At 43.6% G+C, this 25,447-nt stretch overlaps 1 protein-coding gene across 1 annotated transcript in view; it reads left to right on the top strand.

The window, feature by feature from the left end:
• The first annotated feature begins 480 nt into the window (after positions 1–480).
• The window catches only part of LOC110485232 (heparan sulfate glucosamine 3-O-sulfotransferase 6-like), a 29,447-nt gene continuing 4,480 nt past the window's right edge, over positions 481–25,447 (top strand). The window contains exon 1 of the mRNA XM_021556291.2: positions 481–1,353. Within this exon, the coding sequence (XP_021411966.2) occupies positions 785–1,353 (569 nt within the window). The 5' untranslated portion in view covers positions 481–784. The remainder of the gene's footprint in view (positions 1,354–25,447) is intronic.

Below are 25,447 nucleotides of genomic sequence, written 5' to 3'. Positions count from 1 at the left end.
GAGTCTCAAGGTGCAGATAAAGTACAAGGGTTTGGATGGATGTCCTGAGGGCCTTTCTCATTCATAAGAGGAACGTTTCATCTATCATGGGGTTCAAAGGCGGAAAGGTTGTTATTCGTTTTTGGTCCTTTTCCTGAGTCAGCATGCACCATAAAAATACATCCCTTTTTCATTTTAAAAGTTGATACACCGTGTTAAATTGTGATGGTATTATTTTCTGTGGGCTGTAGATTGATTCAAATGTATGCTTGTTACACACCCAGGTCTGGAAGGATGAAGAGAGGTGTATAACAAGTACAGTAGAATAAAGAACCAGTAGTTGACAATAGCTTACACCATTGAATGCTGCTAAACGTCTCATGGGGCATGTTGTCCATTGCTGGAGAAGGGAAGGGTAGAGATTGTTGGGTGTGTCAGCAATCTTTGAAGGAGAGGGGAAACCGTGCATGGGAGATCACCAGAGCTGACTTGAGCGCACAGCAAGGCAGTGGGATCATTACTCATGAAAATTGAAGTATTGAGCCATGCAGAATGACAAATGCTTGTTTAAAAAGGTTAAAGACCCGTTTTCTGTCTTGTGTAATGATGCGTGACAACGGTATGAGGATAACCTTGATAAGTTCGATGACAATGCTCCAATTTTGGGGTGTTATGATTATGAAACTGCTACAGTTTTCAGCATTCAGGAAATAGGTTAATAGAGAACAGTTAGGCTACTCAACGTAAGGAAAAGTAGTATGCTGACAACATTTTGCTCCTTGCTCACCGAACAGGACAGCGACTCATGGGATGTAGTTTGGGCTGTAGAACAAGGCTCAACTTTGGAAAGGCGCTGTCCAAAGTATCCGTGTGTTTTACCATGGTCGTGATTTTCACCTATTTCTTCTACTGTTTTACCGGATTATGTGACTCCGCGCCGAGACAGATGTTCGACCATCACACTGTAAACAGAGACTATGATATATCGGACCGTACGTACGATAACCTGCGACCGTCAGCTCGACTCTATCCTCACCAGCCGGGCGCACCGACTCCTTGGAACAGGACAGACACTTCAACGGGCGCCGCACTCCACCGTGCAGACGAACAGGTCGCCAAGCTACAGTGGGTTGAAGGCGGACTGCTCCCACAAGAGATACCGGAGAGCACCAAGGAAAATCTAGCTGCTAACGGCATCCCGGTGTCCAACACATTTGAGAGTAAGAAGTTCCCACAAGCCATCATAATCGGTGTGAAGAAAGGCGGAACGCGCGCTCTGCTGGAGTTCCTACGGATTCATCCGGACGTGAGAGCTGTCGGGGCAGAACCACACTTTTTCGACAGGTTCTACGAGAAAGGACTTGAGTGGTACAGGTAAGGCACATATTCTGCTACTTTACAATGTCCATGGAGTGTTTATCAGCGCCAGTAAAAACCATTCTAGCCTACTCTGATATTGCGATATCTTGAATCGAATCTGTGAATTGGGGGCCGGGGCTGCTTTTCATACATATCAAATCTGTTGCAATACAAACATCTAACATATCATTTAGTAGCATTTGTACTGTTCACAACAGTTTCAGTTGAAGCTGCATGTTGAGCCTTGGAGAAAGATGACACCTCAGCCCCTTTAGGATGATGAATGGAGATAGGATGACAGGTAGATGAGGAGCAGTGTTCTCCCCTGGGGAAGCTATTCACCTGTGAAGAACTCTGCTGAAGGTCTTGTCAATAACATACATAGATATTTGCACATTGACAGTCAGATATCAAGTACTGTGTGTGTGTGTGTCTGTGTGTGAGCGTGTGTATGTGTCAATACAACCCTGCCTGACTTGATGTAGATGAAGAGGTTATAAGTCCCTGGGGTGTTGTTAATCATCATGACAGTGTTTTAAACACAATTTCTTCAGTTCAACATGACATCCCATATTAACATACAATCCATGTCTATTCTATTGGAACGGAATGGTGCACTCCCATTAAAAGCCCATGTCCTCTTGAATGATCATAGGCTTTCACCTGACTTTTTCCTCCTTACTTGCTCTGACCTTGCTGATTTATTGAGGAATAATGTACTTACTATGACTGAGGTTGTCCCACCTAGCTACGGTATTGTAAGTTTAACTGTAAGTCGCTATGGATAAGCGCATCTGCTAAATGACTCAAATGTTAAATGTTAACTTAAATGTTACAGTCTCATCTTTGTAGGTAAAGAGGGTGGAATCAATAAGCAGGCCTACCTCATCGTCTATACTTCATATACAGCAGGAATTGGTCTCAATGGAAGATATACATTTCTTTGCAGTAGTTTGATTTTGTATTTGGCCAAGAGTGAATACAGCCACAGTGTGATACAGGCTGAAACAAATAATGTTTTGACATATATAGTCAAATCTCCACCCAGGCACTGTAGCTACTTTGGAGGTGATAGGATCTGCTGGTAATAGATGACGCAGCTGACCATAGCTGTAATTGGGGTGTAATTATGGCCCTAGCAACCCTATTGCAGGGATATGGATGTTGATGGCCCTTTACCTGCCTTACTGCAGGCCTATGGAGCTAGAGAAGGCTGGAGGTTCTGATTACCTTCAGATGTCTGGACTGGAGGATCCTGCTGGAGAATGTCACAGCTGAGGAGAGAGACTGTTTGACAGCGCCTAGAAGCGCTGATCTAGGACCAGGTTCCCTCTGTCCATGTAATGTTATTCATTATGATCTAAAAGCTAAACTGATCATAGATCAGCACTCCTACTCTGAGACATTTTATGAATAGGGTTTTGATGTTTTCATCCTCCCCAGTGTCAGGTTTTCTTTTAAAAAGTTTTCTTTTAAAAACCATATGACTTGATTAGAAAAATGATCTGGTCCCATCATAACCCATATAAATATTTTGTTTACAGCTGATTTATTACTACAACTAGGGCCTGAAGTTGGCTAGGCTAGCCCTACTACCAGATCAGGAAAAACTCTGGGCCCCAGGAAAACTATTTCAGGCTGTTAAGGCAATTTCAGGTAAAAACTCAATAAAACAAGTTTCAAATATTAGGAAAATGTCTACACATTTCAGCTGTTTCAAAAACATTGCTCTGCTATTACCATTTAAATCAAATTCATTTTTATCTGTCACATGCGTGGAATCCAACAGTGAAATGCTTACTGTAAGAATTATACTGTAGGAGTGTTAGCTCAACAAGACAATTCTGTTCACACTGCCCTGCTTCAAGGGGGACAACTGTTGGGAGCGTGTCATGTGCTCGAAATATAGCAAGTACGCAGTGTTGTAAAAGTACTTCAGTAAAAATGCTTTAAAGTACTACGACTACGTTTTTTTTTTAATATTTGCACTTTACTTTAATATTTATATTTTTGACAACTTTTACTTTTACTTCACTACATTCCTAAAGAAAATATAGTACTTTTACTTCACTACATTCCTAAAGAAAATATAGTACTTTTTACTTCATATTTCATATTTCCCCTGACATCCAAAAATACTCATTACATGTTGAATGCTTAGCAGGACAGAAAAATTGTTAAATTCACACACTTATCAAGAGAACATCCCTGGTCATCCCTACTGCCTCCGATCTGGCAGATTCACTAAACACACATGCTTCATTTGTAAATGATGTCTGAGTGTTGGAGTTTGCCCCTGACTGAAAAACAAGACAATTGTAACATTTGATAACAGATTGTTTGAGTTTGAAAAAGAAAGTGAGAGACAGCAGAGAGAGTGAGCGTGAAATTCTCATCTGTACTTTAATATTTTAATTATTTTTTCCAAATCTTTTTAGCAGCATTTAAACTTAAAACATACGAACACATGGAAACACTTCTGCCACTGATCATTTTAGCATGCTGCTGGTACCCCCCCCCCCCTCTCTCTCTCTCTCCCTCCCTCCCTGCATTCCTCCCTCCCTCCATCCCTCCTGCCCTCTCTCTCTCTCTGTTCATTAAGAGTGGCAGATGAAGGAGATGAAGTGTTTATGTATAATATCTGTGACAGCACTGGTTTCCAGGAGGCAGGGCAGGGTAGTGTGGTACTATGTGTGTTTTAATTGCCGGGGCTGTAGCAGGCACAACACCATCACAATCACATGCAGATGTGGCCACGGAAACTAGAAACAGTATTCAGTCACATAAGTGATGTCATGAGCAACACATTGTTTGAACAGACAGTTGATGAAATTATACAAACGCTACAGTACGTTACCAGAACCATTCTGTAGTGCTCAGCTACGGTACGTATGTTACCAGAACCATTCTGTGATGCTCAGCTACAGTACGTATGTTACCAGAACCATTCTGTAATGCTCAGCTACGGTACGTATGTTACCAGAACCATTCTGTAGTGCTCAGCTACGGTACGTATGTTACCAGAACCATTCTGTGATGCTCAGCTACGGTACGTATGTTACCAGAACCATTCTGTAGTGCTCAGCTACGGTACATATGTTACCAGAACCATTCTGTAGTGCTCAGCTACGGTACGTATGTTACCAGAACCATTCTGTAGTGCTCAGCTACAGTACGTATGTTACCAGAACCATTCTGTAGTGCTCAGCTACTGTACGTATGTTACCAGAACCATTCTGTAATGCTCAGCTACAGTACGTATGTTACCAGAACCATTCTGTAGTGCTCAGCTGCGGTACGTATGTTACCAGAACCATTCTGTAGTGCTCAGCTACGGTACATATGTTACCAGAACCATTCTGTAGTGCTCAGCTACAGTACGTATGTTACCAGAACCATTCTGTAGTGCTCAGCTACGGTACGTATGTTACCAGAACCATTCTGTAGTGCTCAGCTACAGTACGTATGTTACCAGAACCATTCTGTAATGCTCAGCTACGGTACATATGTTACCAGAACCATTCTGTAGTGCTCAGCTACGGTACGTATGTTACCAGAACCATTCTGTAGTGCTCAGCTACGGTACGTATGTTACCAGAACCATTCTGTAGTGCTCAGCTACAGTACGTATGTTACCAGAACCATTCTGTAATGCTCAGCTACGGTATGTATGTTACCAGAACCATTCTGTAATGCTCAGCTACGGTACGTATGTTACCAGAACCATTCTGTAGTGCTCAGCTACGGTACATATGTTACCAGAACCATTCTGTAATGCTCAGCTACGGTACGTATGTTACCAGAACCACTCTGTAATGCTCAGCTACGGTACGTATGTTACCAGAACCATTCTGTAATGCTCTGCTACAGTACGTATGTTACCAGAACCATTCTGTAATGCTCAGCTACATCAGTTATGTGGGATGTAATAAGATCATAATCATTGCTTGCTATTCAGTGTTTGGTCAGAAGATGCTGCTGAATAGACTAACGGGGCAAAACTTCGGGGCCAGTGAAAGGAAGATGGAAGGGTGAAAACAAGGTGATAGGACAAGCAGGGAAGGAACATAAGAATGGATTAAACAGGAGTTATTCCTTTCTTCTTCACGGTGCATTGTTTTCCTATTGCAGAACAGTTATTGTTATCATATACAGTACAATGGCAGATATAGAGAAACAAAAAGCCTGGACCCAGATCTGTCTGTGCTGTCCTGCCAACTCCCAGCGACCATAGGAGTTGGCAAGACAGTACAAACAGATCTGCGACCAGGCTATGAAATGATTGTCACTGAATCTTGAAGAGTGTGAAAGACAGTGAATCTGTTTGCATTCACATTAGATCACAGAGAGAGGACAGTGACAGTTTGGTGGTGGGAACCCATCCATTTGGAACAATTGTAACCCTCTCACCTGGGTGTCACTGACTGGGGGTCCCCGTGAGGGTAACACACATGACCCCTCTGTGTCCGCCGTGCTCAGTTAGCAGAAACTCAACACACTGTCACGTCTGGGTGCACACACACACACACACACACACACACACACACACACACACACACACTGTGACAGCCTCCTCTTGAGCCCTTTGCCTTGCCATGTCAGTGTGTGTGAACTTCTGTCTTCCTCTCAGAGTGTGTGTGAACTTCTGTCTTCCTCTCAGAATACATGAGAGCTGCATACCGTCAACAGAGCTTTAGCTACCCGCCAAATGGCCTGTGAATCTCGCTTATTGTATTGGAATATAATAAACTAAAAGTATAGCTTTGAAATGCTTTAAAACGAGAACAATATTACCGTTTTTTACAATCACTTTGGCACTAATTTCGGAACCTTGATGTCATTTTTCAAAACTCTAGACACAAAACTCACAACCAATGATCAAAATGCACATTTTTCAAAGCTCTAACACTTTTTCCAATTGCTTGGATACAATACACATAAAGCTAAGATCATTTGTTCATTGAACTAAAATCACCTGCCTGTTCAAAATGACACAACTTAGCATCAAAGTATTACCATTTCAAAATGCAATTCACACATCTGAAATGACTGTCTCTTCATTTCATTACAATGATCTAACTATCAATTGATAGAACTGCTCAAAATGATAAGTAACTGTTGTATTACTCTTAATGCATAGTTTTATGGAAACTGACAAACAATATTCCATGTTTAGATCATGAATGTTTCAGGATAACGAGATCCATTGACACCAATTACCGTGGAACATGAACCAATTGGACTACATTATCTATGGATGTAATATTTCATCATCATTCTTTATCAGACACTGTTTCTATGGTCTCATGTACCACTTTTCCAGACCATGTTTTCAGATTTGACATCACTGTTCATTCACTGGCCACTTTATTATGTACACATATCTAGTAGTGGGTAGGACTCTCTTTTGCCTCCACAACAACCTGAATTATTCACGGTGTTGTACGTTAAGAGATGCCCTTCTGCACACTTCTGTTTTAAACAGCTGTTATTTGAGCATTTGTGGCCTTTCTGTTAGCTTGAATGAGTCTGGACATTCTCCTCTGACCTCTCTCATTAACAAGGTGTTTTAGCCCACAGAAATGTTGCTCACTGAATGTGTTTTGTTTATCGCACCATTCTCTGTAAACTCTAGAGACTGTAGTGCATAAAAATCCCAGGAAGGCAGCTGTTTCTGAGATGCTAGAATCACCATGTGTGGCATCAACAATCATACCATGGTCAAAGTTGCTTAGATTACGCATCTTGCCCATTCTAATGTTAGGTCGAACAACAACTTAAGCTCTCTACTCTACATATTGAGTTGCAGGCAGCCACATGATTTGCTGTTCAAATGTAACCTTCGTTGATGGGCTAAATCAGGTATGTAGAGTTGATGGCATGGCCTATGTCATTGTGTGGGATAATGTCAGGTTCCACCATGCTCAAATGGTGCAAGCACGGTTTCAGGCCCATCCACAATTTACCACCCTGTAAGTACAGGGAAAGGAGTAGTTACCACCCCATACTCTCCTTTCCTAAAACCCGATTGAGGAATTTTTCTCCACGTGGAGGTGGAAGGTATATGATAGGCGCCCTCACGAACAAGCCACCCTTCTCCAGGCCATGGATGACACATGCAATGACATCACGGCAGACCAGTGTCAGGCCTGGATTCACCATGCAATGACATCACGGCAGACCAGTGTCAGGCCTGGATTCACCATGCAATGACATCACGGCAGACCAGTGTCAGGCCTGGATTCACCATGCAATGACATCACAGCAGACCAGTGTCAGGCCTGGATTCACCATGCAATGACATCACGGAAGACCAGTGTCAGGCCTGGATTCACCATGCAATGACATCACGGAAGACCAGTGTCAGGCCTGGATTCACCATGCAATGACATCACGGCAGACCAGTGTCAGGCCTGGATTCACCCTGCAATGACATCACGGCAGACCTGGATTCACCATGCAATGACATCACGGCAGACCAGTGTCAGGCCTGGATTCACCATGCAATGACATCACGGAAGACCAGTGTCAGGCCTGGATTCACCATGCAATGACATCACAGCAGACCAGTGTCAGGCCTGGATTCACCATGCAATGACATCACGGCAGACCAGTGTTAGGCCTGGATTCACCATGCAATGACATCACTGCAGACCAGTGTCAGGCCTGGATTCACCATGCAATGACATCACGGCAGACCAGTGTCAGGCCTGGATTCACCATGCAATGACATCACAGCAGACCAGTGTCAGGCCTGGATTCACCATGCAATGACATCACGGAAGACCAGTGTCAGGCCTGGATTCAACATGCAATGACATCACGGAAGACCAGTGTCAGGCCTGGATTCACCATGCAATGACATCACGGCAGACCAGTGTCAGGCCTGGATTCACCATGCAATGACATCACGGCAGACCAGTGTCAGGCCTGGATTCACCATGCAATGACATCACGGCAGACCAGTGTCAGGCCTGGATTCACAATGCAATGACATCACGGCAGACCAGTGTCAGGCCTGGATTCACCATGCAATGACATCACGGCAGACCAGTGTCAGGCCTGGATTCACCATGCAATGACATCACGGCAGACCAGTGTCAGGCCTGGATTCACCATGCAATGACATCACGGCAGACCAGTGTCAGGCCTGGATTCACCCTGCAATGACATCACGGCAGACCTGGATTCACCATGCAATGACATCACGGCAGACCAGTGTCAGGCCTGGATTCACCATGCAATGACATCACGGAAGACCAGTGTCAGGCCTGGATTCACCATGCAATGACATCACAGCAGACCAGTGTCAGGCCTGGATTCACCATGCAATGACATCACGGCAGACCAGTGTTAGGCCTGGATTCACCATGCAATGACATCACTGCAGACCAGTGTCAGGCCTGGATTCACCATGCAATGACATCACGGCAGACCAGTGTCAGGCCTGGATTCACCATGCAATGACATCACAGCAGACCAGTGTCAGGCCTGGATTCACCATGCAATGACATCACGGCAGACCAGTGTCAGGCCTGGATTCACCCTGCAATGACATCACGGTAGACCAGTGTCAGGCCTGGATTCACCATGCAATGACATCACGGCAGACCAGTGTCAGGCCTGGATTCACCATGCAATGACATCACGGCAGACCAGTGTCAGGCCTGGATTCACCATGCAATGACATCACGGCAGACCAGTGTCAGGCCTGGAATCACCATGCAATGACATCACGGCAGACCAGTGTCAGGCCTGGATTCACCATGCAATGACATCACGGCAGACCAGTGTCAGGCCTGGATTCACCATGCAATGACATCACGGCAGACCAGTGTCAGGCCTGGATTCACCATGCAATGACATCACGGCAGACCAGTGTCAGGCCTGGATTCACCATGCAATGACATCACGGCAGACCAGTGTCAGGCCTGGATTCACCCTGCAATGACATCACGGCAGACCTGGATTCACCATGCAATGACATCACGGCAGACCAGTGTCAGGCCTGGATTCACCATGCAATGACATCACGGAAGACCAGTGTCAGGCCTGGATTCACCATGCAATGACATCACAGCAGACCAGTGTCAGGCCTGGATTCACCATGCAATGACATCACGGCAGACCAGTGTTAGGCCTGGATTCACCATGCAATGACATCACTGCAGACCAGTGTCAGGCCTGGATTCACCATGCAATGACATCACGGCAGACCAGTGTCAGGCCTGGATTCACCATGCAATGACATCACAGCAGACCAGTGTCAGGCCTGGATTCACCATGCAATGACATCACGGCAGACCAGTGTCAGGCCTGGATTCACCATGCAATGACATCACGGCAGACCAGTGTCAGGCCTGGATTCACCATGCAATGACATCACGGCAGACCAGTGTCAGGCCTGGATTCACCATGCAATGACATCACGGCAGACCAGTGTCAGGCCTGGATTCACCATGCAATGACATCACGGCAGACCAGTGTCAGGCCTGGATTCACCATGCAATGACATCACGGCAGACCAGTGTCAGGCCTGGATTCACCATGCAATGACATCACGGCAGACCAGTGTCAGGCCTGGATTCACCATGCAATGACATCACGGCAGACCAGTGTCAGGCCTGGATTCACCATGCAATGACATCACGGCAGACCAGTGTCAGGCCTGGATTCGCCATGCCTGAAGATTCTTCCCAAGATATTTGGCTAATGAAAACATCCATTGTGATGTGGATGAGAACCTGTGGCTAAATCCACAAGACAAGGTTGAGGGAAATATAGAAGTACAGTAATCAATCCTTTGTTTAGCTTTTTACAGTAAGCCAGGTGAGGAACACTGCAGTGATGTTTTACAGTAAGCCAGGTGAGGAACACTGCAGTGATGTTTTACAGTAAGCCAGGTAAGGAACACTGCAGTGATGTTTTACAGTAAGCCAGGTGAGGAACACTGCAGTGATGTTTTACAGTAAGCCAGGTAAGGAACACTGCAGTGATGTTTTACAGTAAGCCAGGTGAGGAACACTGCAGTGATGTTTTACAGTAAGCCAGGTGAGGAACACTGCAGTGATGTTTTACAGTAAGCCAGGTGAGGAACACTGCAGTGATGTTTTACAGTAAGCCAGGTAAGGAACACTGCAGTGATGTTTTACAGTAAGCCAGGTGAGGAACACTGCAGTGATGTTTTACAGTAAGCCAGGTAAGGAACACTGCAGTGATGTTTTACAGTAAGCCAGGTGAGGAACACTGCAGTGATGTTTTACAGTAAGCCAGGTGAGGAACACTGCAGTGATGTTTTACAGTAAGCCAGGTGAGGAACACTGCAGTGATGTTTTACAGTAAGCCAGGTGAGGAACACTGCAGTGATGTTTTACAGTAAGCCAGGTGAGGAACACTGCAGTGATGTTTTACAGTAAGCCAGGTGAGGAACACTGCAGTGATGTTTTACAGTAAGCCAGGTGAGGAACACTGCAGTGATGTTTTACAGTAAGCCAGGTGAGGAACACTGCAGTGATGTTTTACAGTAAGCCAGGTGAGGAACACTGCAGTGATGTTTTACAGTAAGCCAGGTGAGGAACACTGCAGTTGATGTTTTACTGTAGTTTTTTTCTTTTTTTATAGCTAATTATTTTTGCTTTGATTCAAAGAAACCTGAGTGATGTTATTGTATTTCATCAATAAATTTCAGATTTTGTTAAATGATTCCACCGTGTCTGTAGTATTCTCTTTACCAGTCCTTTTACAGTGATGTACTTACGTGTAGTAGCATCATGAAACATGTATCACATATTTTGTACTACAATATTTAATGATTGTACAAACAACTACACAGTGAAACTATCGGTATCTTGTGTGAGGATGATCTAAATGAATGTTCCTATGGTATTTCATGATAAATGAGTTATTTGAAACAATGATTCTGCAAGTGCAAGGTTTCTTTAAAGATATGAATGCACAATGTTCTGAACATTGGACAGCCTGTGTTACAAGTGATGACCGTTTTGAGTTTTGTGTCTAGAGTTTTGAAAAATGACCACACGGTTCTGAAATTAGTGCCAAAGGGATTGTAAAAGACTGTATAAATGTTTTATCTACAACTGTAACTTATCTACATTGTGTGACCCTTTGCCTCATGCAGATTTGGGACCAAGTGCATTGTCATTGACAGAGAGACACATGATTATGGACAGAGAGACAGTTGGGGGAGCTGACAACAGTGCAGTGTGATAATATGACTGGAGCCATGTGTCCTGGACAGTGAAATATGATGACTGCATCTGATTCTAATAGAGTGGGAGAGGGACTGCTCGTGCACTGTCATAAAAAACCTTATCATTTATGACTGTCAACCACAGGGACATACAGGGGCAATATGCATACTGGAGAGACTTAATACACACACACACACAATCCCATCCCACGCATTGTCTTCCAAAAATCATCTTCTGCTATAAGACAAAACGGCTCAGACCTCTTTTAAGTGTTTTCCACTGACTTCTCTCTGTGACTCTTGCCAGCTCTTTTCCTCAGCTTTCCGGAGCTTTTGTGTGAGTGTGTGTGTGTGTGTGTGTGTGTGTGTGTGTGTGTGTGTGTGTGTGTGTGTGTGTGTGTGTGTGTGTGTGTGTGTGTGTGTGTGTGTGTGCGTGCGTGCGTGCGTGCGTGCGTGCGTGCGTGCGTGCGTGCGAACGGTACATCCATGCGTGCTTCTATGCTTGTGAGTGTGTGATTGCTTGTGTGTCTGTGTAGTTTGCATGTGTGCTTACAGACATTACTGAACTAGAAAAAGCCACAGAATGGTCCCATCAGAATCAAAAAGGGGATTTAATGACTTTCTGTGTTGTTTCATGGGTTTAAATAGACTTAGGTCCAATGTTTTTCATATGGGCCCTTTTCAGAGCCACAACAGACACAGTTGAAACAGGAAAACCGGCAAACCTCAACTTTCCGTGGCACAATGGCATGGATTGTTATGCTTATGTCCCCGCGACATGGGCACAATGAAGTACATGAGTTGTCACTGTTTTTATAGATCGGCCTCCTGTTGTTGAAGACTTTATGATGAACTAATTTGTTTTTCTGCTTTCTTATGAATGTTTTGGATCTTTATTGTATATAAATGACAAAATGCCTCGTTGGCTCATTCTGGGGGGAAAACATTTGTCATTTAGATGGCATGTAAACACCTCTACGGGAAAAGCAGGGAGGGACTGGGAGAAAACAGACTTCTTGGAAAGGCTGATGGTAGAAAATACTCCTATTCACTTTTCAATTTGATTAATGGATTGATGACTAACAAATATTACAAACCACTAAATCATTGTGTATACCAGTGTGACACCGCCTTAAAGACTTGATTTAAGACAGATGGATCAAGAGAGATCATGGAATTCTATCCTATTGAGTTATACTGTATCAATAAACCAAATTGTATGAAACATGCTTTTCTACTTTTGTGCTTTCTCCTGCTACCCCTCCCCTCCCCTCCCTTCCCCAACACATACACACACACACACACACACCTCCTAACTTCTCAAATCCCAGCAAGAATGTCACACATATTCCTCCAAAAGAGGACCCTCTTGTGAATAGGACCACTGAATATGAAGTGAAATTTCATACAGTGTAAATTAGTGCCATGTTTCAAAGCCTGCAAGCTGGCCTCAAGATGTGTGACGTCGTTGACAAAGTCCATCCGTAAGTCAGTGCCTTCTGACATGTTTCACCCAGACAGTAGATTATATGAGAGTAGCTTCTTCATGTATGCCTCTGAGCCAGAGAGGAGATTTATTTGGGTTGGGATCAAACCCAGTCAGACATCACATCAGAAGAGCTACAGTCCAGTCGGACATCTGGACCATAAAAGTGTCAAAAGACCAATAATTCGACAAAAGATCAGAATTGGGCTGCCTGTGTAAACTCAGCCATAGTATTTTAATAACTTCTTATGGCTGGGGGCAGTATTGAGTAGCTTGGATTAATAAGGTGCCCAGAGGTGCCCAGAGTAAACTGCCTGCTACTCAGTCCCAGAAGCTAAGATATGCATATTATTTGGATAGAAAACACTCTGAAGTTTCTAAAAACTGTTTGAATGATGTCTGTGAGTATAACAGAACTCAAATGGCAGGCAAAAACCTGAGAATAAATCCAACCAGGAAGTGGTAAATCTGAGGTTTGTAGGTTTTCAACTCATTGCCTATCAAAGATACAGTGGGATATTGGTCAAAGTGGGGGCGAATGAGAGGGGAATGAGTCAGAGGTCTGCCAAAGAGCCAAGAGCTGGCCAAGCTCGTTCACGTGAGAGTGAGCTCTGTTCCATTGAATTTCTGAAGACAAAGGAATTCTCCAATTGGAACATTATTGAAGATTTATGTTAAAAACATCCTAAAGATTGATTCTATGCATCGTTTGATATACTTCTACAGACTGTAATGGAACTTTTTGACTTTTCGTCTGCTCCTAGTGATCGCACGTCATGAATTTGGATTTGTGAACTGAACGCGCTAACAAAAGGAGGTATTTGGACATAAATTATGGACAATATCGAACAAAACAAACATTTATTGTGGAACTGGGATTCCTGGGAGTGCATTCTGATGAAGATCATCAAAGGTAAGTGAATATTTATAATGCTATTTCTGATTTCTGTTGACTCCAACATAGCGGATATCTGTTTGGGTTGTTTTGGTCTCGTACTCAGATTATAGAATGGTGTGCTTTTTCCGTAAAGTTTTTTTGAAATCGGACACAGTGTTTGCATTAAGGAGAAGTGTATCTATAATTCCGTGCATAATAGTTGTATCTTTTATCAATGTTTATTATGAGTATTTCTGTAAATTGATGTGGCTCTCTGCAAAATCACCGGATGTTTTGGAACTACTGAACGTAACGCGCCAATGGAAACTGAGATTTATTTATATAAATATGAACTTTATCAAACAAAACATACATGTATTGTGTAACATGAAGTCCTATGAGTGTCATCTGATGAAGATCCTCAAAGGTTAGTGATTAATTTATCTCTATTTCTGCTTTTTGTGACTCATGTCTTTGGCTGGAAAAATGGCTGTGTTTTTCTGTGACTTGGCTCTGACCTAACACAATCATTTGGTTTGCTTTCGCTGTAAAGCCCTTTTGAAATTGGACACTGTGATGAGATTAACAAGAAGTGTATCTTTAAAATGGTGTACAATACTTGTATGTTTGAGGAATTTTAATTATGGGATTTCTGTTGTTTTGAATTTTGGCGTCCTGCACTTTCACTGGCTGTTGTCATATCGATCCCGTTAGTGGGATCTCAGCCCAAAGAGGTTTTAACTAGACAAAATGGATCTCCACTTATTTTTCATATTGCTTTCATACAGAAAGATATTCTAAAAACATACAGTAGGCAAGTTGTTGAATGTGCATGTCCTCTTATCATGATTTGTACTGTGTATGAATACAATCAAGCATACAGTACTCAGCCAGTCAGTGAATGTGCGCAATGATGATACTGCGTGATTCATGAAAAGATCATTACTGCATTTAAATTTCAGGAAAACTCCAATATGCAAGTGATGTCATCAATATTTGGACAGCTTGTCAATTGGCTGACCTTTACCCCTGACACCGAAGGCCTCAGCCAATCGGATTGCAATTAAATTATAGTATAAATCCTTTCAGGGCAATGGCATAAGCGCACAGGGAAATGTCAATACTACTGGAAATCCCACAGGCTCACAAAGTGCCATCAATTAAGTAATGTAGTAATCAAATCAAATCAAATTGTATTGGTCACATACACATATTTAGCAGATGTTATTGCGGATGTAGCGAAATGCTTGTGTTCCTAGCTCCAACAGTGAAGTAGTATCTAACAATTCACAACAATATGGACGTGATGATTACAACAGGTGGGTTTTCACTGTCCTTGTTGGTTATTGTTGTTATCAGTGATATGCTCATTGGTGTTATCAACCACATGTTAAAATATCTATTGCAATGACCATTATGGAAGCCAAACACAGTTTAAATGGGCTGTTTAGCACACTGCTACACCATCTCTACACATGAAAAAGGTACTGTAGGCCACTCACTGCATCAATCCATGAGGCTTGATCATAGCATTAGTTCCGAATAAGAAATTCTGTGTGTAAAACTAATAATGACTCAGTAATCCATGTTTTCTGGGAATGCTATAAAATCCGGAAGTTGGGAGCAGAGGTAAAAAGTTGTCTGTTATAAGTATTACAATGTCAACTTACTTTTAACCCGTCTGTCTGCATATCTCAAGACATATGTCATATGGGCTAAAAACTTGGGAATCAATCAATCCGCCATCATTAACACAATGTAAAAATGTAATGATTTATTATTTAAATATTGAAAGTGCGTGGGCTCCGGAGAGAAACAAATGGTGCAGTTTGAGGCCATTTGGCGGAAAGTGATGAGGGTGCTGGAGATGGGGGTGTGTGCTAGTGGGTCTGGGCAGATGTCATGTAGTTGATGTTTGTATTATGTTGTCGATTGTATGTGTATGTTTTGTATTGTTTATAAAATATGAAAACATTTTAATTAAATACAAATTCCAAATCAATTAAGGGTTTTTTCTTCTTTAAATCTTACACAACAATGATTTAACTCTGCTAAACTTATAAAAACATACTATTACTGTATTTTAAGGTAGAACACAAAATCTCACAGCATCACTCTCAGTCCAGACAATGTATAAAACGGACTATAAAAGTAACTCATTATTACAGTACAGTACGCAAGCCTGATTTTCCATTAGAGTAAAGGGGATTTTCCCCACACCTCATTCCCTCACTGTCCTGCCCTTGGGCCATTAATGATAAGTAGAGGTTGAATGCCGTGTTGAGTTGTCTAACAGACCAGGAGTGGCTGTGGCGTTCAGTTGCAAACAGAACAGGAAGTGGCTGTAGCGTTCAGTTGCATAGTGTTTTAATAGTGTTGGGCCTGGGTGGGTTGGAGGTAAGGTGAAGGTGGGGGTGGGGTGGCACCATTGGGATATGGTAGGCTACTAGGCCCTATACTCACACCCCATATGGTGGGAATTATAATCATTTGAGATGCATTGTGGTCCATTTTAAGCGATCCCAGAAAGTACTGAGGAGACATCAGAACGCTTTGCCGTTTTAGCTGCACTCCCAGCAGTAAAAAGAAGTCAGTCAGTCAGTCAGGAGTAGGAAGGAGAAGCGTGTTTGTGAGGAGAAATAATAGCTCACTTCGACAGGCCAAAATGAAATGTTTCAGATGCCTTGGGTTGTCATGCATGGCTTCTCTGCCATCACCACAAAGAATAATGTTAGGTTAAAAACGCTGAAAAACGTTTAATGGAAATAAGCTGAAATTACCCTGAGGGCTCACGGGCCAATGGCTTTGTCACACGTAATCAAACTGTTTCAAGTTCTCAATCATACGAGAGCTGGATGCAGTAACGTACAAATCTTGTAAGTGTATGTTTGTAAAGATAACTTTCATATGTATGTACAGTTGAATATAGAATGGCAGCAGCATGTCATGGACTTGACCGTTGGCGTCCTACAAAAACAGAGGCCAAACCTGGGTGCAAATGCTATTCAAAATCATTTGAAATACTTTATTTGTGTCTCATTAACCTTGCCTGTTGCAATTGAACCAATAGAAAGGTCCCAAAAGTCCAAGCCCCGCCCGCCTGGCAATCGTGGGCAGTCTAAAACAAACGCTTAAAGTATTTGAAAGATTTCAAATAGTATTTGAGCCCAGGTCTGACAGCGGCTACATGGTTTTTGACTGCTTGGTCTATGTACTTTCATGTGTGTAAATGTTGAAGCCATTAGCCCTTCCTCAGAAAACTCTCTGGCGACGCATCGTTGACCTCAGACCCTGTGATGATACTTCATTATGATTGGGCTCTTCTATTCTAGTCACTAATTAGTAATGGGCTCCACTGCACTTCATCTCTAAAAGAGAAGCCTACGCATGTGCACGACACACACGCACACATTTCTTTTTTTTTACAGATTCGGCAAGTCCATCTCCTCTCCATCACACCTATGATAATGGTATCCTACTCTTGGTTAAGGAGCCTGTTCCAAGAGCTTGGGACTATACGGTTCAATATGCATTTTTGTCAAAATGTAGTTATTGACATAGCCTTGTTCTGTTCAATGTTCTCTACCTATATAATGCTCTAAATACCCCCAATTAATGTTGTAATTACCTTCAGAATCATATTTTTTAAAATAGAACCTTTTAGTCCCAAGCTCTGGTGTAGATACTACCCCCTACTCTACTATATATTATGTATAACCATTATTTTCCTCTTCCTGTCTGAGTATGAATGGGTGGATGTGGGCAGTGGAGCCTGATGGGAGGCACACTGTGAATCCACAGGCACCCATCTCCAGTGTGACACTAACTACGTCTCTGAGACACATCAGATCCTGGTGTCCTGGCCTTTCTGGTGCTTCATAGCATAGTGTGTGTGTGTGTGTGTGTGTGTGTGTGTGTGTGTGTGTGTGTGTGTGTGTGTGTGTGTGTGTGTGTGTGTGTGTGTGTGTGTGTGTGTGTGTGTGTGTGTGTGTGTGTGTGTGTGTGTGTGTGTGTGTGTGTGTGTGTGTGTGTGTGTGTGTGGAGGGAGGGAGGGAGGCTGGGAGGGAGGGAGGGAGGGGGTGGAGAAGTGGTGTGGATGTGAGGCTGTGTCTGGGGTGTGTGGGTAGTGTTACTGTATCTTTGAGACTGTCTCTGACTCCATAGTGTTTGATAGAGTGTCATGGGGGGCGAGGGGGCAGGGGGAGTCAAGGCACCAGTGGTGAGGATGTGTGTGTGCATGTGTGCATGTTGCTGTGATTCAGATTACTCAGACATTGCACCCCCAGCATCATATAATGTAATGGGGGAGGGGGAAAGGGGGTTGGGGGGTGCAGTGATGTGGATGTGTGTGTGGTATGGGGATATCAAACATTGGCACCCCTGGTCTCTGGCTCCACAGCATTTGATAGAGTCATTTGATAGAGTGGTTGGAGGGAGAGGGACAGAGAGGGTAGAGTGATATGGTACGGATGTGTGGGTGGGTTCATGGTTAATTCTCAGTCGTGCAATCATGGGGGCACCCCCAACTCTGGCTCCATCGCTACAGCTCTGTGGGTTCTGGTCTTTACTGAGACTGGTCCAGAATGTTGTTTATTGCTTGGCTAGTGTTGGTGTTCAACTTCAGCAGCCCTGCCAATCCTTAGGCCATGGTGTGTTGCACCATGTGTTGCCCCAACACTGTAGGTGTCTGGTGGCCATGACTAGCGCTGTCACGGTGACCATATTACCGCCACACCGGCAGTCATGAGTCATGACAAATTTCACACACATATTATTTGGTATATGACAAAATTTAATCAAGAATAGTGTGATGGGTGACAATATTAGCCTATCACTTGATATATTGAATGATATATTATCACCAGCTTAAAGCAAACAGCACATGCTTTTTTGTGCGACTTTTTCAAATCATAGTCGCACACCTCATGTAGCCCAGCCCATAGGCCTATATGTTTTAATAAGGTCAGTATCACACCTCATGTAGCCCAGCCCATAGGCCTATATGTTTTAATAAGGTCAGTATCACACCTCATGTAGCCCAGCCCATAGGCCTATATGTTTTAATAAGGTCAGTATCACACCTCATGTAGCCCAGCCCATAGGCCTATATGTTTTAATAAGGTCAGTATCACACCTCATGTAGCCCAGCCCATAGGCCTATATGTTTTAATAAGGTCAGTATCACACCTCATGTAGCCCAGCCCATAGGCCTATATGTTTTAATAAGGTCAGTATCACACCTCATGTAGCCCAGCCCATAGGCCTATATGTTTTAATAAGGTCAGTATCACACCTCATGTAGCCTAGCCCATAGGCCTATATGTTTTAATAAGGTCAGTATCACACCTCATGTAGCCCAGCCCATAGGCCTATATGTTTTGATAAGGTCAGTATCATACCTCATGTAGCCTAGCCCATAGGTCTATATGTTTTAATAAGGTCAGTATCACACCTCATGTAGCCCAGCCCATAGGCCTATATGTTTTAATAAGGTCAGTATCACACCTCATGTAGCCCAGCCCATAGGCCTATATGTTTTGATAAGGTCAGTATCACACCTCATGTAGCCCAGCCCATAGGCCTATATGTTTTGTTAAAGTTTTTATCACAGCTAAAGTGGCCAAATAACGTCTTAAAATTATGCACATTCATCCACTTCACAACGGGTGTAGAGTTTGAACTGAGTTTCAAGTTTGGGGAAGATAATTTTCACCATAAAAACACACCTGTATAATAAAAGCATTACATGCATAATCACATTTGCGGTTTTCCTGCGAACTGAACATGCGCTTTTCCCCTACTGCCTTGTGCACATTGCTGCTCTTATAATGTGAGGAAATAGCCTAATAGTTTATCAACATTTTAAGCTAAATGTTTTTTTTTTATGGTAGAGGTTCTATTAATTTGTTATCAATCACATCTGACAACAGTCCCAGACTATGTTTGGAATATTTATTTCTGGCACAGAGTACAATAGGTCAACTTTTGTACTATGGGGGACAGTAGATTGACATAGGAGGTGCTTTTGCTCTTCGTTACTCATCTTGTTGGCTGATGAAAAGAACATGTGGACAGTTCTTCCAATATCTTCAATATGCACCTCCGAATTTAATAAGGACCCATGCAGTTCCGTCCCCGATGTGTCGGTCTTGACTTGTAGCCTGTGAGAAAGACCCGACCACCTTACTTACTGTGAGAGGTGCTTCTGCACGCAGCAGGGAGAAGGGAATTATAATGATTATATTCAGCACAACGGCCACTGGCCACAAAAGGCATGGATTTTTTAGGGGGCATTACGGCCACACAAAGTGGATGCAGCCGGGAAATTCGAGGCATTATCAAGTGCTTGTCAGATTGTGAATGAGAGACTGATGAAGTGTTTACAGCCTTGATGAAGTGTGTACAGCAGAGCTCATACATTTCATGCAACTTTTTTCAAATCTTCATTAGAGTCTTGTCTGCCAAATGAACTAGTGTAGCCCAGAGCCATATGGCATAACTAGATCAGGGCCTAACATAAAGACAACTTAGAGTATGCCCTTCTGTTCTTCTGAACTAGACTACAGTTTCTTCACATCATGTTTCTTTAGGCCTGTCTAAAATATTTAATGGATTTATTGTGATGGTGTAGGCTATATTACATGAATTTATTAGACTTTTTAAAATGTAGATCTTCCAAAGGTCTGCATCAGGCTATGTGTGGAAGCCAGAAAATGCTCAAAGTGTTTATGTTAATGAATGGTAATTTACCGTGAGACCAGCAGTCATTTGCATGACAATCACCAGCTGACAAAATGTTATGACCGCCACAGCCCGAGCCATGACACCCTACTGGCACCACAGCCAGGCCAACACTATGACGGGTCAGCTCAGCTGTCCCTTAAGAAGCTGTCACAAAGACCTGACATCAGAGACAGTTCGCCAGCATGTCGGCCTGCCATGATCCTTGGAAGTGTCATAGTGTTGGCCCGGCCATGGCGCCAGTAGGGTGTCATGGCTAGGCCTAGTTAAATAAAGGTTAAATGTATATATATATTTTTTTCATTGTCACACGTACACACGTCAAAGGCTCGGTGGCTCTCTTCTTGTACAGTGTGTCTTGTTTCCTTGTTGTAGTGTTTCATCTGTACATCCAATCACATCATCAGAGACCAGTTATCAAATCAAATCAAATTGTATTTGTCACATACACATGGTTAGCAGATGTTAATGCGAGTGTAGCGAAATGCTTGTGCTAGTTCCGACAATGCAGTAATAACCAACAAGTAATCTAACTAACAATTCCAAAACTACTGTCTTATACACACAAGTGTAAGGGGATAAAGAATATGTAAATAAAGATATATGAATGAGTGATGGTACAGAGCGGCATAGGCAAGATACAGTAGATGGTATCGAGTACAGTATATACATATGAGATGAGTATGTAAACAAAGTGGCATAGTTAAAGTGGCTAGTGATACATGTATTACATAAAGATGCAGTAGATGATATAGAGTACAGTATATACATATGCATATGAGATGAATAATGTAGGGTATGTAAACATTATATTAGGTAGCATTGTTTAAAGTGGCTAGTGATATATTTTACATCATTTCCCATCAATTCCCATTATTAAAGTGGCTGGAGTTGAGTCAGTGTGTTGGCAGCAGCCACTCAATGTTAGTGGTGGCTGTTTATCAGTCTGATGGCCTTGAGATAGAAGCTGTTTTTCAGTCTCTCGGTCCCAGCTTTGATGCACCTGTACTGACCTCGCCTTCTGGATGATAGCGGGGTGAACAGGCAGTGGCTCGGGTGGTTGTTGTCCTTGATGATCTTTATGGCCTTCCTGTAACATCGGGTGGTGTAGGTGTCCTGGAGGGCAGGTAGTTTGCCCCCGGTGATGCGTTGTGCAGACCTCACTACCCTCTGGAGAGCCTTACGGTTGTGGGCGGAGCAGTTGCCGTACCAGGCGGTGATACAGCTCGACAGGATGCTCTCGATTGTGCATCTGTAGAAGTTTGTGAGTGCTTTTGGTGACAAGCCGAATTTCTTCAGCCTCCTGAGGTTGAAGAGGCGCTGCTGCGCCTTCTTCACAATGCTGTCTGTGTGGGTGGACCAATTCAGTTTGTCTGTGATGTGTATGCCGAGAAACTTAAAACTTGCTACCCTCTCCACTACTGTTCCATCGATGTGGATAGGGGGGTGTTCCCTCTGCTGTTTCCTGAAGTCCACAATCATCTCCTTAGTTTTGTTGACGTTGAGTGTGAGGTTATTTTCCTGACACCACACTCCGAGGGCCCTCACCTCCTCCCTGTAGGCCGTCTCGTCGTTGTTGGTAATCAAGCCTACTACTGTTGTGTCGTCCGCAAACTTGATGATTGAGTTGGAGGCGTGCGTGGCCACGCAGTCGTGGGTGAACAGGGAGTACAGGAGAGGGCTCAGAACGCACCCTTGTGGGGCCCCAGTGTTGAGGATCAGCGGGGTGGAGATGTTGTTGCCTACCCTCACCACCTGGGGGCGGCCCGTCAGGAAGTCCAGTACCCAGTTGCACAGGGCGGGGGGTCTCGAGCTTGATGACGAGCTTGGAGGGTACTATGGTGTTAAATGCCGAGCTGTAGTCGATGAACAGCATTCTCACATAGGTATTCCTCTTGTCCAGATGGCTTAGGGCAGTGTGCAGTGTGGTTGAGATTGCATCGTCTGTGGACCTATTTGGGCGGTAAGCAAATTGGAGTGGGTCTAGGGTGTCAGGTAGGGTGGAGGTGATATGGTCCTTGACTAGTCTCTCAAAGCACTTCATGATGACGGAAGTGAGTGCTACGGGGCGGTAGTCGTTTAGCTCAGTTACCTTAGCTTTCTTGGGAACAGGAACAATGGTGGCCCTCTTGAAGCATGTGGGAACAGCAGACTGGGATAGGGATTGATTGAATATGTCCGTAAACACACCAGCCAGCCGTCTGGGCCTGCAGCCTTGCGAGGGTTAACACGTTTAAATGTTTTTCTCACCTCGGCTGCAGTGAAGGAGAGGCCGCATGTTTTCGTTGCAGGCCGTGTCAGTGGCACTGTATTGTCCTCAAAGCGGGCAAAAAAGTTATTTAGTCTGCCTGGGATCAAGACATCCTGGTCCGTGACAGGGCTGGTTTTCTTTTTGTAATCCGTGATTGACTGTAGACCCTGCCACATACCTCTTGTGTCTGAGCCGTTGAATTGAGATTCTACTTTGTCTCTATACTGACGCTTAGCTTGTTTGATTGCCTTGCGGAGGGAATAGCTACACTGTTTGTATTCGGTCATGTTTCCGGTCACCTTGCCCTGATCAAAAGCAGTGGTTCGTGCTTTCAGTTTCACGCGAATGCTGCCATCAATCCACGGTTTCTGGTTTGGGAATGTTTTAATCGTTGCTATGGGAACGACATCTTCAACGCACACGTTCTAATGAACTCGCACACCGAATCAGCGTATTCGTCAATGTTGTTGTCTGACGCAATACAAAACATATCCCAGTTAGTGTTTTCTCTTTGGGGAAATGGAAGCCTACAAATGCTCTTTTGACATGTTTACATTCTGTAGTTGAAATGCAGTTAAACTGGAAGAATGTTTGGATAGTATCTATACAGAGTAGAGTCAAAACATCCACTGTGCATTTAGAATGTCAATGTCATTTACATAACATCACATAACAGTCATTAAACCTAAAATGTTCCAGGTTTAAGCCTGATATTGTGCCATGTCATTCAAGGAGAATACAGTACACAACATGCTATCCAGAGAGGCAGGAAGCACTGCATGGTGGGAAAGGTTTCCACAGTCAGCCAGACAGCCCTGCCCTGCCTGTCCCCTAGGCCGTCTGTCTGTCTCTGTCCGACACCCTCTGTGCACAGCAGGGCTGCTGGGAGTTGTTGTTTTCTTCAGCTTGCTGTTTGCTCTTTTATGAGGCTGATTTTCAGTCTAATTGGATCTCACAGGCAGAGTTCTGAGTCCGTATTCAAAAAGCGTCTCAGAGAAGGAATGCAGATCGAGGATAAGTTTTTGCTTTCAGATCTTAATGAATACGATTTTATGGGCAGGGGGGGGGGGATCTGATCCTAGATCAGCAGTCCTACTCTGAGATTCTGTGAATATGGGCCCTGAACACTTAGAGACTACTTCCAACAAGCTCTGTGCTCAATATGCCCAGTGAGCAGATCCTCCAACGTCCATTTCAATCAGCTTCTCTTCTGCCTCTGAGTAAAGTGGAGGCATTATGATTACTTTACACTTCTAAAGCAGAATGGTTTAAGGTTTATACAAATAAATAGTGTTTCTTGACTATTGATATTAGAAACATTTTGGTACAGTCATGATTCTTAATTCAGTGAAGCAATTCACGTTTCCATAGACAGAAAACTTCCCATGTTTTTCTTCCAGGAAGGCACAGTATGTTGTGTAGTAGTAGTAGTACCAGTACTTTACAGGGTTATGATCGTGAAGGCAGGAAATGTGTCAGCCACATCCTAGCCGCGGGGGGTTTTACGCTCCGCTCCGGATTGGTTGCTACATATCAGTCGTATAATCAGAAGCATATCACTTCAGGGTAAAATACCCACATCCTCTAACAGCGGGGACCCACTAGCTAATGTGGCTAGCTCAGCAAAGCTCTCCAAGAAAGCCCCAAATAGAGAACTCTACCTCGCCCTGTTGCTCCCTTTCCAAGTGCTGTAACAGTCAGACATGGATGTTTTAGCTAGCTCTTGGGGTACAGTTTTAGTTAGCTCCTGGGCTACACTTTTAACTAGCTCTCGGGCTACTCTATGATTTAGCTAGCTCTTAAACTAAACTATGTTATAGTTAGCTGGACGATTGCTGTTCCTTAATTTTAATTTAGAAGAATGTCCTTTGAAGCACATGTCCCAGTATTCTACAGATTCATATTGATTGTGCTTGACACTTAAGGCACACAAAGACATTGATAATAGGGAGAGAGTGGCTCTTATTGATTGTGTAATGATGAGGCAGATTGTGAGGGGGGATAGATAGGGACCTGGGGAAGGTGGCGAGAAGGGGCATCACATTAACTATTTATAACTATGGAAGGAGATGTCCTTATGGCCAATTACAGCAATGACAAACATCACTTACGAGGGGAGACACCCAAGGCCAGACAGGAGACAGACAGAAGAGCCACCCAACCAACATCATCACCTCCATATCTGTTGTCACTGTCCTGCCGTATCTGTTGTCATCGCAGATATACAGAGACAGACATATCGATCTGGCAGAGCAGGACTGGGGACAGACAGACAGGACAGGTGATTAACATTTTGGGATGTTAATCATAAATGGGACGTGTTTATTTGCTACATGTAAACAGAAAAGACATTAGCTGAGTATAATGCTGCAGTGTTTGCTCCGTTCCAGACATTATTATGAGCCGTCCTCCCCTCAGCAGCCTCCACTGGTGTTACAGTACCACTGCTCTAGTCTGTCCACCTGCAATTACAGGAGACCTAGTCTACAATACCCCTGTACTTTGACTACAGATGACTCTTTCAACTATTGTAAACCAGTGCTT

This window comes from Oncorhynchus mykiss, chromosome 13, assembly GCF_013265735.2.
Source record: "Oncorhynchus mykiss isolate Arlee chromosome 13, USDA_OmykA_1.1, whole genome shotgun sequence".
Lineage (NCBI taxonomy): Eukaryota > Metazoa > Chordata > Actinopteri > Salmoniformes > Salmonidae > Oncorhynchus > Oncorhynchus mykiss.
This window is presented reverse-complemented; position numbering and strand designations above follow the sequence as displayed.